The 13,587-nt window shown below is 45.0% G+C and overlaps 1 protein-coding gene across 6 annotated transcripts in view; it reads right to left on the bottom strand.

The window, feature by feature from the left end:
- Positions 1-13,587, bottom strand: part of LOC134349858 (tripartite motif-containing protein 2-like) — a 96,403-nt gene that overhangs the window by 14,939 nt on the left and 67,877 nt on the right. For 5 of the 6 annotated variants that reach the window (XM_063054818.1, XM_063054816.1, XM_063054819.1 and 2 more), the window contains exon 10: positions 5,043-5,113. The exons of the other annotated variant lie outside the window; for it this stretch is intronic. In XM_063054818.1, coding sequence (XP_062910888.1) covers positions 5,043-5,113 — 71 coding nt within the window. The remainder of the gene's footprint in view (positions 1-5,042; positions 5,114-13,587) is intronic. 6 annotated transcript variants of the gene reach the window in all.

Here is a 13,587-nt window from a genome sequence, read left to right as displayed (position 1 = left end):
CTGAATTTTGCCCTTCCCTCTCCTGTTACCCACTTTTCTGTCTCCCGAGGCCCAGGTGTGACTACTTGCCTATAGCTCCTCTCTATCACCTCCTCACTTCCCCTGACCGGACAAAGATCATCGAACTGCATCTCCAGTTCCCTATCACAGTCCCTAAGGAGCTGCGGCTCGATGCACCTGGCGTAGACGTAGCCGTCTGAGAGGGGGAGTCTCCAGGACTTCCCACATCCGACACCCACTACAGAACACCAACCTCACAGCCATACTTCCTATTCCTTTGTCTGATCTTGTCCTTTGTCACCAAGTACTCCATAACCTTATTCTCAACAATTGATTCCAACATCTTCCCAACCACTGAGGGCAGCCTAACTGGTCTATAATTTCCTTTCTGCTACCTCCCTCCTTTCTTAAAGAGTGGGATGAAATGACATTTGTAATTTTCCAGTCCTCTGGTACCACGTCAGAGTCCAATAATTTTTGAAAAATCATTACTAATGCCTCCACAATCTCTACTGCTACCAGAGTCAGAATCCCAGGGTGCATTTCATCTGGTCCAGGTGATTTAAGTTCCCTTAGGTCTTTCAGCTTTTTGAGCACCTTCTCCCTTGTAATAGAAGCTGCACTCACTTCTCTTCCCTCGTACCCTTCAACATCTGGCACACTGCAAGTGTCTTCCACAGTGAAGACTGATGCAAAGACCAGTGAAGACCTGGAGCCCACTGGACCTCAGTGCTATCAAGAAGTCCACTACTAACTGTACACTTTTTCTTTTCGATTGATTAAGATCAGATTAAATCAGCTTTGTCACCTGTAGATCTAAATGTCAGAAGCAAACAGTCAGTGTTGCTTTGCGTCAATGACCAATGCGGTCTGAGGATTTGCTGGGGGCAGTCCGCAAATGTTGCGATGTTTCTGGTGCCAACATAGTATGCCCATCACTCACCAACCCTAACCGGTACATCTCTGTATTGTGGGAGGAAAGTGAGGCACTCAGAGGAAACCCACGCAGTCATGGGGAGAGGCACAAACTCCTTACAGACAACTGCGGGAATAGAAGTGATCACTGCATTGGAAAGCATTTGCACTGACCATGCCACCCAGAGTCTGATCTCCCAAAGTGCAGAACCTCGCACTTGCCCAGATTAAATTCCATGTGCTACATCTGTGCCCAGATCTCTAACTGATGATAGTCCTTTCCAATATGCGCAGGGGACATCAGTACGTGATGGAATGCTCTCTGCTCGCCAAGATGACGGCAACAATAGGGTCAAAACCCGCACCACCAAGAGAAAGTCAATGAGCACCCATCCACACTCGAACCACCAATCATCCCAGTGCGGAGTATCTACAGACTGACTGTAGTCATCAGGCTAGGTGACGCTGACAGAACCTCCCAAGCTTTCCATTCATCACAGGTCGAGCAGGGAACACCACCATCTGAAGATTCCTCTTCACAGCACACACCATCCTCACCTGGAAATATCCCATTCCTTCATCATCATTGGATCTGAATCACACAGCTGCCTCCCGACTTCACCAACGTAACTGGGGCCAATAGCATAAGACTATCAGACATAGGAGCAGTATTAGGCCACTATGCTGATCTAGTCTACTCCACCATTCTATCATGGCTGATTTATTGTTCCTTTCAACCCCATCCTCCTGCCTTCTTCCCATAACCTTTGACACCCTGTCTAATCAAGAATCGATCAACCTCTACTTTATTATACTCAATGACTTGGCCTCCACAGCAGTCTGTAGCAATGAATTCCATAGATTCACCATCTGGGGAAAAAAAAATCCCAACAACTGTGTTCTAAGTGTATGTTCCTCTATTCTGAGGCTGTGTCCTCTGGTCCTAGACACACCCACTACAGGAACATCCTCTCCAAGTGAACTGTCTTGGCCTTTCAATATTCAACAGGTTTCAATGAGATTCCACACCCCATACATCCCAGCCCCAATCTTCTAAACTCCAGCAAGTACAGGCCCACAGCCATCAAAATGCTCCTCACACATTAACCCATTCATTCCTGGGATCATTCTAGTGAACCTCCTCTGGACCCTCTGTAATTCCAGCACGTACTTTCTACACCACCCACCCCCAAAACTGCATCAACATTACTTCCTTTTTTTTTTACATCCTAGTCCCCTCAAAATGAAGACCACAGACTCAACCTGCGAGTCAACCTTTAGGAAATCCCGCACCAGGGCTCCCAAGTCCCTTAGCTCTAAGTTTTAAATTTTCTACCAGTTTAGAAAACAGATTACATCTCTCTTCCTTCTACTAAAGTGCACGGCAGGGGTATGGGAACCTGAATGATAGGACTGAGGATAGGGCTGTTGGTTTGCAAACAGAAGAAGAGTATAGTGAGACTGTCAGGAAGCAATGGCAGATGACAGGGCAAAATTACAATCAGTGGGATGAGTTGCAGTGTAACAGTGGGACAAATCAAAAAGGATGTTGATACAGGATTGAAGATGTTATATTTGAATCCATGCAATATACAGAATAAAGTAGATAATCATGTAGCGTAGTTAGAGATTGGCAAGTATGACGTTGTGGGCATCACTGAGTTAAGACTGAAATAAGATCATAGTTGGGATCTCAACATCCAAGGATACACATTGTATCCAAAGGACAGGCAGGTAGGCAGAGGGGTGGGGTAACTCTGTTGGTAAAAAATGAAATCAAATCCTGAGGAAGAGGTGACATAGGATCAGCAGATGTTGAATCCTTGTGGGTGGAGTTAAGAAACTGCAATGACAAAAAATACACTGATGGGAATTATATACAGGCCTCTGAACAGTAGCCAGGATGTGGGCTACAAATTACAACAGGAGATGGAAAAGACTTGTCAAAAGGGCAATGTTTTGATAGTTACAGGGGATTTCAATATGCAAGTAGATTGAGAAAATCAGTTTGGTGCTGGATTCCAAGAGAGAAAATTTGCAGAATGCCTATGAGATGGCTTTTTAGGGCAGTTTGTGATTGAGCCCACTGGGGGAAAGGCTATTCTGGATTGGGTGTGTGTAATGAACTGGATTTGATTACAGAGCTTAAGGTAACCCTTAGGAGGCAGTGATCATAATATGATAAAATTCACCCTGCATTTGAGAGGAAGGAGCAAAAGTGAGATGTATCAAAATTACAGGAGAGTAAAGGGAATTACAGAGGCATGACAGATGATTAAAACAGGACACTAGCAGAGATAACAGCAGAGCAACAAGGGCTGGAGTTTCTGGGAGCAATTCAATAGTTTCAGGATACATTCCAGAGTAGTTTTCTGAAGGCAGGAAAATGCAACTGTTACCGACAAGAGAAGTCGAGCCAACATGAAGGTAAGCTAATCAATGATATTAAAGAGCATACCAAAAGTTTCTTTTCAGATACATAAGGAGTAAAAGAGAGGCAAGAATTGATATTGGACAGCTGGAAATTGACAATGGACTAGTAACAGGGCACAAGGGTATGGTGGATGAACTGAATAATTATTTTGCATTATTACAAGGGAGAAGGTAGATGGTCTACACCCTAGGATTCTGGAAGAGGTGGCTGAAGAGTTTGTAGAGGTATAAGTAATGATTTTTCAAGAATCACTAGATTCTGGAAGACTGGAAAATTATAAATGTCATCCACTCTTTAAAAATGGAGGAAGGCAAAAGAAAGGAAATTATTGGCCAGTTAGCCTGACCTCAGTGTTTGGGAAGATAATGGAGTTGATTGTTAAGGATGAGATTTCAGGGTACTTTAAGGCACGTGATAAAACAGACCAAAGCCAGCATGGTTTCCTCAAGGAAAAATCTTGCCTGTTAGAATTATTCGAAGAAATAACAAGCAGGATAGACAAAGGAGAATTGGAAGTTGCATACTTGGATTTTCAAAAGCCTTTGACAAGGTGTCAAACATGAGGTAGCTTAGCAAGATAAGAGAACTTGATATTACAAGAAAGATATTAGTATGGATAGAGCATTGGTTGATTGGCAAGCAAAGAGTGGGAATAAAGGTGGCTTTTTCTGATTGGCTGCCAGTGATTAGTGCTGTTCCACAGGGGTCTGTGTTGGGATGGCTTCTTTTTATTCTGTATATCAATGATTTGGATGATGGAATTGATAGCTTTGTCACCAAGTTTACAGACGATATGAAGATAGGTAACATTAGGGGTAACATGAGGGGGACCTTCTTTACTCAGAGAGTGGTAGCTGTGTGGAATGAGCTTCCAGCAGAAGTGGTTGAGGCAGGTTCGATATCATTTAGAGTTAAACTGGACAGCTATATGGACAGGAAAGGAATGGAGGGTTATGGGCTGAGTGCAGGTCGTTGGGACTAGGTGAGAGTAAAAGTTCGGCACGGACTAGAAGGGCCGAGATGGCCTGTTTCCGTGCTGTAATTCTTATATGGTTATATAGGTGGAGGGGCTTAGCTTATCTTAGAAAGGATGCGCTGACACTGGAGAGGGTTCAAAGGAGGTTCACGAGATGATTCTGGGTTTGAAAGGCTTATCATATGAGAAGCATCTAATGGTTCTGGACCTGTAACTGAAATTGAAAAGAATGAGTCGGGGGGATCTCCTACCGAATGGTGAAAAGCCTAAAGTGGATATGGAGAGGATGTTTTCTATAGTAGAGGAGTCCAGGATCAGAGGGTATAAGCTCAGAATAGAGGGATGTCCATTTAGTACAGAGGTGAAGAGGAATTTCTTTCACCAACAGGTGATGAATCTGTGGAATTCGTTGCCACAGGCAGCTGTGGAGGCCAGGTCATTGAGTGTATTTAAAGTGGAGATTGACAGATTCTTGACTAACTTGGGGCATCAAAGATTACATGAAGACAGGAGATAGGGGTTTGAGAGGGAAATGGATCAGCCAAGATGGAATTGCTGAGCAGACTCGATAGGCTAAAAGGCTAATTCTGCTCCAAAGCCTTAGGATTTTATACACTACCCTGCACTATATTCGACACCTTCAGGTGTAAGTAGGTGTGGTAACAATAGTGGCCTCGAAAGCAACCATAAGATCAGTGAGAATAAGGAAGTCCTCACCTTGACGGAGTGGTTGTGGAAATCAGTCACCAGGATCTCATTCCTATTGTTGACAGCAACAAAGTGTGGTCCTGCCAAAGAAAGAGAGAGCGCGAAAGTCCAGGTCACAGCAGCAGCCCAAAGAAGTCATACCTCCTCTCCCCGTACAGAGAGGAAAAGTGAACTACAGAGGAAACATTAAGGACACCGCACCAGTCCGGGCTACACTGCCCATCTGGGATGCCCCACCAATCTCATCTGGGATGCCCCACCAATTCCACCTGGGATGCCTGTGTGGTGCTCAGGGTGAAGCGACCGGCATGACTCCCCACAGAAGCATTGGCCTCCATCCACACCAAATCCTTAACTTTGCCCAAAATACCCACACCCCTCCACCACCCGAACTCCCAATCCCTCCTGATCCTCACTCCAAACCCTGCAGAACCCACTACTGGACACCACTCCACACCCACATAGACCATGCTCCGCAGCTGCCTGGACCCCACAGCTAGCCCTGACGCACCCATATCTCCCTCAAATCACACACCCACCCCTGGCTCACCAACATCTCCCTCAAATCACACCCACCCAACACACCCACATCTCCCCCAAATCACACACCCACCCCTGGCACACCAACATCTCCCCCAAATCTCACACCTCCCCAAACACACCATCTCCCCCAAATCACACACTTCCCCAAACACACCCACATCTCCCCCAAATCACGCACCCACCCCTAGCACACCAACATCTCCCTCAAATCACACACCCACCCAACACACCCACATCTCGCCCAAATCACACACCCACCCAACACACCCATATCTCCCCCAAATCACACACCCACCCCTGGCACACCAACATCTCCCTCAAATCACACACCTACATCTCCCCCAAATCACACACCTCCCTCCAACACACCCACATCTCCCCCAAATCACACACCTCCCCAAACACACCATCTCCCCCAAATCACACACCTCCCCAAACACACCCACATCTCCCCCAAATCACATACCTCCCTCCAACACACCCACATCTCCCCCAAATCTCACACCTCCCCAAACACACCATCTCCCCCAAATCACACACTTCCCCAAACACACCCACATCTCCCCCAAATCACACACCCACCCCTGGCACACCAACATCTCCCTCAAATCACACACCCACCCAACACACCCACATCTCGCCCAAATCACACACCCACCCAACACACCCATATCTCCCCCAAATCACACACCCACCCAACACACCCACATCTCGCCCAAATCACACACCCACCCAACACACCCACATCTCCTCCAACACACCCACATCTCCCCCAAATCACACACCTCCCCAAACACACCATCTCCCCCAAATCACACACCTCCCCAAACACACCATCTCCCCCAAATCACACACCTCCCCAAACACATCCACCTCTCCCCCAAATCACATACCTCCCTCCAATACACCTACATTTCCCCCAAATCTCACACCTCCCCAAACACACCATCTCCCCCAAATCACACACCTCCCCAAACACACCATCTCCCCCAAATCACACACCTCCCCAAACACACCCACACCTCCTCCAAATCACACCCTCCCAACACACCCACATCTCCCCCAAATCACACACCTCCCCAAACACACCACCTCCCCCAAATCACACGCCTCCCCAAACACACCCACACCTCTCCAAATGCACCCGCACCTTTCCCAAATCACACACCTCCCCACACCCCCCCAACACATCCACATCTCCCCCAAATCACACACCTCCCCAACCAAACCCACATCTCCCCCAAATCTCACACCTCCCCAAACACTCCATCTCCACCAAATTACACACCTCCCCAAACACACCAACACCTCCCCCAAATCACACACCCACATCTCCCCCAAATCACACACCTCCCCAAACACACCATCTCCACCAAATCACACACCTCCCCAAACACACCAACACCTCCCCCAAATCACACACCCACATCTCCCCCAAATAACACACCTCCCCCAAATTACACACCTCCCCAAACACACCTGTACCTCCCCCAAATCACACACCTACCCAAACATACCTGCACCTCCCCAAATGCACCCGCACCTCCCCCAAATCACACACCTCCCCACACCTCCCTCCCACACACCCACACCTCCCCCAACACATCCACATCTCCTTCCAACACACCTACATCTCCCCCAAATTGCACACCTACCTGCCCCACAGCCCGGACTGAGAAATGTAAATGTGAGCGAGGCGGCTGATGCGTGAGGTTGAATTTGCTAAAATTCCCTCATGTCAGGGAGGGTTGCTTTGGAGTGGGAAAGACCAAATGCAAGAGAGAGGGACAGCAGGAAAGCACAGGCCACCCAGCATGTTACCAGGAAAGTGGCAGAACCGTTCACACTTGGTAATCAGGTAACATGACATCTGATTTCCGAAAGGGAACTTGGTGTTTGACCAGAAAACTGCAGTTCTCTGAAGGATTAACATAGAAAAATTTTTACCCCAGGGAGGGTAATGCACATAGATTTAACATAAGGTGGGAGAAATTTAAACTATAGTTTCAGACAGAGGGCGTTGCGTATTTGAAACAAGCTGATAAAGGAAGTGGTGGAGAGAAAGTTTGGTCAGGTATGTTGATAGATAAACCATAAGACTAAGACATGGAGCAGAATTAGGCCATTTGGCCCATCGAGTCTGCACCGCAATTTCATCATGGCTGATCCAATTTTCCTCTCAGTCCCAATCTCCTGCCTCTCCCCATATCCCTTCACACCATGACCAATCAAGAATCTATCAATCACTGCCTTAAATATTCATAAGACTTGGCCTCCACAGCTGCCTGTGGCAACAAATTCCACAAATACACCACTCTTTGGCCTTGGACTTTCCCACCATAGGAAGCATCACATCCACTATCGAGGCCTTTCACCATTCGATTAAGTTTCACTGAGGTCACCCTTCATTCTTCTGAATTCTAGTGAATACAGGCCCAGAGTCATCAAACACTCTTCATACAACAAGCCATTCAATCCCGGAATCATTTTGGTGACCCCCCCTTTGAGCCCTCTCCCATTTCAGCACATCCTTTCTAAGAGACCCAAAACTGCTCACAATGTTCCAAGTATTGCCTCGCCAGTGCTTTATGAAGTCTCAACATTACATTCTATTTCCTCCCCATTTAGAAAATACTCAAACCTTTTCATTTCCTCTAACACAGTGCATGACCATACACTTCCAAACACCATATTCCATCTGCCACTTCTTTGCCCATTCTCCTAATCTAACTCCTTCTGTATCCTACTTCTTCAAAACTACCTGCCCCCTCCAAATATCTTCTTATCGTCTGCAAACTTTGCAACAAAGCCATCAACTCCATCATCCATATCATTGACATACAGTGCCTATAAAAAGTATTCACCAACCCCCCCCCCACCTTGGAAGTTGTCATGTTTTATACTTTTACAACATTGAATCACAGTGGATTTAATTTGGCTTTTTTTGACACTGATCAAAAGTAAAAGACTCTTTTGGGTCAAAGTGAGAGCAGATCTCTATAAAGTGATCCAAATTAATTCAAAAATAAAACACAAACTAATTCATTGCATCAGAGTATTCACCCCCTATAATATAACACACCAAATCATCACTGGTGCAGCCAATTAGTTTTAGAAGTTACAAAATTAGTTAAATGGAGATCACCAGTGGACAATCAAGGTGTTTCAATTGATTGTAGTAAAAATACACCTGTATCTGGAAGGTCCAACTGCTGGTGAGTTATTATCCTGGCAAAAACTACACCATGAAGACTAAAGAACACTCCAAACAACCCTGCAAAACAGGTTATTGAAAAGTACAAGTCAGGAGATGGATACAACAAAATTTCCAGTTCACTGAATATCCTTTGCAGTACAGTTAAGTTAATCATCAAAAAATGAAAAGATATGGCACAGCTGTAAATCTCATAGAGCAGGCTGTCCTCAAAATCTGAGTGACTGCAAGAAGGGGACTAGTGAGGGAGGCCACCAAGAGACCTATGACAACTCTAGGAGAAGTACAAGCTTCAGTGGCTGAGATGGGAGTGACTGCGCATACAACAACTGCTGCCTGGGTGCTTCACCAGTTGCAGTTTTATGAGAGAGTAGCAAAGAGAAAGCCACTGTTGAAAAAAATTCACATGAAACCTCAGCTAGAGTTTACTACAAGGCATGTGGGAGACACTCAAGTCAGCTGGAAGAAGGTTCTATGGTCTGATGAAACCAAAATTGAGCTTTTTGGCCAACCGACTAAATGCTATGTTTGGCATAATTCTGGTCACCGAATTATAGGAAAGATGTCAATAAAATTGAGAGAGTACAGAGGAGGTTTACTAAAATGTTGCCTGGGTTTCATCTCCTAAGTTACAGAGAAAGGTTGAACAAGTTAGGTCTCTATTCTTTGAAGCATGGAAGGTTGAGAGGGGACTTGATAGAAGTATTTAAAATTATGAGGGGGATTGATAGAGTTGACGTGGATAGGCTTTTTCCATTGAGAGTGGGGGAGATTCAAACAAGAGGGCATGATTTGAGAATTAAAGGGCAAAAGTTTAGGGGTAACATGAGGGGGAGCTTCTTTACTCAGAGAGTGGTGGCTGTGTGGAATGAGCTTCCAGCAGAAGTGGTTGAGGCAGGTTCGATGTTGTCGTTTAAAAGTTAAATTGGATAGATATATGGACAGGAAAGGAATGGAGGGTTATGGATCGAGTGTGGGTCGGTGGGACTAGGTGAGAGTAGGAGTTCAGCATGGACTAGAAGGGCCGAGATGGCCTGTTTCCGTGCTGTAATTGTTATATGGTTATAAGCCAAATACTGCACTTCATCAATAACACACCATCCTTACTGTGAAGGTGGTGGCTGCATCATACTGTGGGGATGCTTCACTGCAGCAGGCCCTGGAAGGCTTGTGAAGCGAAAGGGTAAAATGAATGCAGCAAAGTACAGGGAAAGCCCGGAGGAAAAGAGGCCTGCAAGAGAACTCTGACTTGGGAGAAGATTTGTTTTCCAGCAAGATAATGACACCAAGCATAAAGCCAAAGCTACACAGGAATGGCTTATAAACAACAAAGTTAATGTCCTGCAGTGGCCAGATCAGACTCCAGACTTCAATCCAATTGAGAAATTGTGGCTAGACTTGAAAAGGGCTGTTCACTCACGAGCCCCATGCAATATGACAGAGCTTCAGCAGTTTTGTGAAGAATAATGGGGAAAAATTGAGTGTCCAGATGCGCAAAGCTGATACAGACCTATCCACACAGACTCAAGGCTGTAATTGCTGCCAAAGGAGCATCTACTAAATCCTGACTTGGAAGGGGGTGAGTAATTACGCAATCAAATATTTTGTATTTAATGATTAAAATAACTTTAGAACAATTTCTAGAAAATTGTTTTCCTTTTGACACAAAGAGTATTTTATGTTGATCAGGTAAAAAAAAAGCCAAATTAAATCCACTATGGTTCAATGTTGTAACATAATAAAACATGAAAACTTCCAAGGGGGTTGAATACATTTTATAAGCACTGTATAGCATAAAAAGCATCAGTCCCAACAAAGACCCCAGTGGAACACCACTAGTCACCGGCAGCTAAGCAGAAAAGGCTCCTTTTATCCCACTCTTTGCCTTCTGCCAATCAGCCAATGTCCTATCCATGCTGGAATTGTACTTGTAATACCAGGGGTTCATAGCACTCCAGCGTGTGGTGAAAACTGCCCAGCAGATTATCAGCACCCAATTGCCTACCATTGAGAACATCTACCATAAACGCTGCCTGGGCAAGGCGAAAAGCATTATCAAGGATGCATCTCACCCTAACCATGGACTTCTTACTCTCCTCCCATCCGGTAGGCGCTACAGGAGCCTCCGCTCCCACACCAGCAGGCACAAGAAGAACTTCTTCCCTGAGGCTGTGACCCTGCTGAACCTCACATCACAGCGCTAAGCAGTACTGCACCCATATTGTACTTTCTCAGTACTTTTATATTTGTGTGCTGTAGTACTTTTTATTCGTAGTTATTTTGTAAATAACACTATTCTTTGCACTTCTGGTTAGATGCTAACTGCATTTCACTGGCTTTGAATCTGTAATCGGCACAATAACAATAAAGTTGAATCTAATCTAATCTAATAGCTTGTTAAGCAGCCTCATGTGTGGCACCTTGTCAAAGGCCTTCTGAAAACCGAAGTACATATCAACTGATTCTCCTTTGTCTATGTTGCTTATTTCTTCAAAGAATTCCAACAGATTTGTTAGGCAAGATTTTCATGCATCTCCAAGTACCCTGAGATCTCACTCTTATTAATCAACACCAACATCTTCCCAACCACTGAGGTCAGACTAACTAGCCTATAGTTTCTTTCTTCTGCCTCTCTCCCTTTTTGAAGAGTGTAGTGACATTTGCAATTTTCCAGTCTTCCAGAACCATTCCAGAATCTAGTGATTCTTGAAAGATCATTAGAATGTCTCTACAACCGCTTCAGCCACCTCTTTCAGAGCCCTGAGGTGTACACCATCTGGTCCAGGTGACTTACCTACCTTCAGATCTTTCAGGTTCCCAGAATCTTAGACCATAAGACACAGGAGCAGAATTAGGCCACCAGCCCATCAGCTGTGCTCCACCATTCCATCATGGCTAATCCTGGATCCCACTCAACCCCAGATACCTACGTTCTTGCCATATCCTTTGATGCCCTAACCAATCAGGAAACTATCAACTTCTGCTTTAAATATAACCACAGACTTGGCCTTCACTGCAGTCTGTGGCAAAGCAGTCCACAGATTCCCCACTTTGGCTTAAAAAAATTCTTCCTCACCTCTGTTTTAAAAGGTCACCAATAATTTTGAAGCTGTGCCCTCTAGTTCTGGATACCCCCACCACAGGAAACGTCCTCTCCACATCCACCTTATCTGGTCCTTTCAACATTCAGTAGGTTTCAATGAGATTACCCCACATTCCAGTGAGTACAGGCCCAAAGCTGCCAAATGCTCCTCAAATGTTAACCCCTTCATTCCCAGAATCATCCTCATGAACCCCTGTACATTGGATGCTCTCCAATGACAACATTTCTTGTCTGAGATTAGGGGCCCAAAACTGTTGACAACATTCCAACTACGGACTGACTAGTGTCTTATAAAGCCTCAGCATTATATCCTTGCTTTTATATTCTAGTCCCCTTGAAATAAATCCCAACATTGCATATGCATTCTTTACCATAAACTCAACCTGCAAATTAACCTTCTGGGAGTCTTGCACAAGGACTCCCAAGTTCCTCTATGCCACTGATGTTTGAAGTTCCTCCCCTTTTAGATAATAGTCGCACTATTGTTCCTTTCACCAAAATGCATAATACATTTTCAAACACTGTATCCCATCTGCCACATTTTGCCCAATCTTCCAATTTGTCTAAGTTCTGCTGCAATCGCATTGTTTCCTCAGCCCTACCTACACCTTCATCTATCTTCGTATCATCCACAAACTTTGCCACAAAGCCATCAATTCCAATATCCAGGTTGCTGACAAGCAAGGTGAAAAGTAGCAGTCCCAATACTGAACCTTGAGGAACACCACTAGTCACTGGCAGCCAACCAGAAAAGGCCCCTTTTCTTCCCACTCACTGCCTCCTGCCTGTCAAACCTTCCCCTATCCATGCCAGTATCTTTCCTGCAAGGCCATTGTATTTTACCTTGTTAAGCAGCCTCATGTGACACCTCAACAAATGCCTTCTTAAAATCCAAGTAAATGACATCCACCACCTTTCCTTTGTCCACCCTGCTTGTTGCTTCCTCAAAGAACTCTAACAGATTTGTCAGGCAAGATTTCCCTTTACAGAAACCATGCTGACTTTGAATTATTTTATCGTTAGTCTCCAAGTAGCCCAAAACCGCATCCTTAATGATAGACTCCCAACACTTTCCCAACCACTGAGGTTAGGCTAACTGGCCTATAATTTCCTTTCTTTTGCTTTTCTCCCTTCTTAAAGAGTGGGGTGACATTTGCAATTTTCCATTCCTCTGGGACCATGCCAGAATCAAGTGATTTTTCAAAGATCATGGCCAATACATCTGGTACCTCTTCAGCAACCTCTCTCAGGACTCTGGGTTGTAGTCCATCTGGTCCAGGTGACTTATCCACCATAAAACCTTTGAGTTTGCCTAACACTTTTTCCTTTGTAATAGCAATGGCTCTCACTCCTGCTCCCTGACCTCTGGCACATTGCTAGTGTCTTCCACAGTGAAGACTGACGCAAAGTTCTTCTCAAGCTCATCTGCCATTTCTTTGTCCCCCATTACTACCTCACCAGCATCATTTTCCAGTGGTCCTGTATCAACTCTCACCTCCCTCTTACTCTTTATGTAACAGAAGAAACTTCTAGTATCCTACTTTATATTATTGGCTAGTCTGCCCTCATATTTCATCTTTTCCTTTCTTATAGCTTTTTCAGTTGCCTTTTGTTGGATTTTAAAAGCTTCCTAATCATCCAGCTTCCCACTCACTTTTGCTACCTTATATATCCTTTCCTTTTATGCAGTCCTT

This window comes from Mobula hypostoma, chromosome 7 (genome assembly GCF_963921235.1).
Source record: "Mobula hypostoma chromosome 7, sMobHyp1.1, whole genome shotgun sequence".
Classification (NCBI taxonomy): domain Eukaryota; kingdom Metazoa; phylum Chordata; class Chondrichthyes; order Myliobatiformes; family Myliobatidae; genus Mobula; species Mobula hypostoma.
Note: the sequence above shows the minus strand (reverse complement) of the source record. Positions and strands in the feature narration are given on the sequence as shown.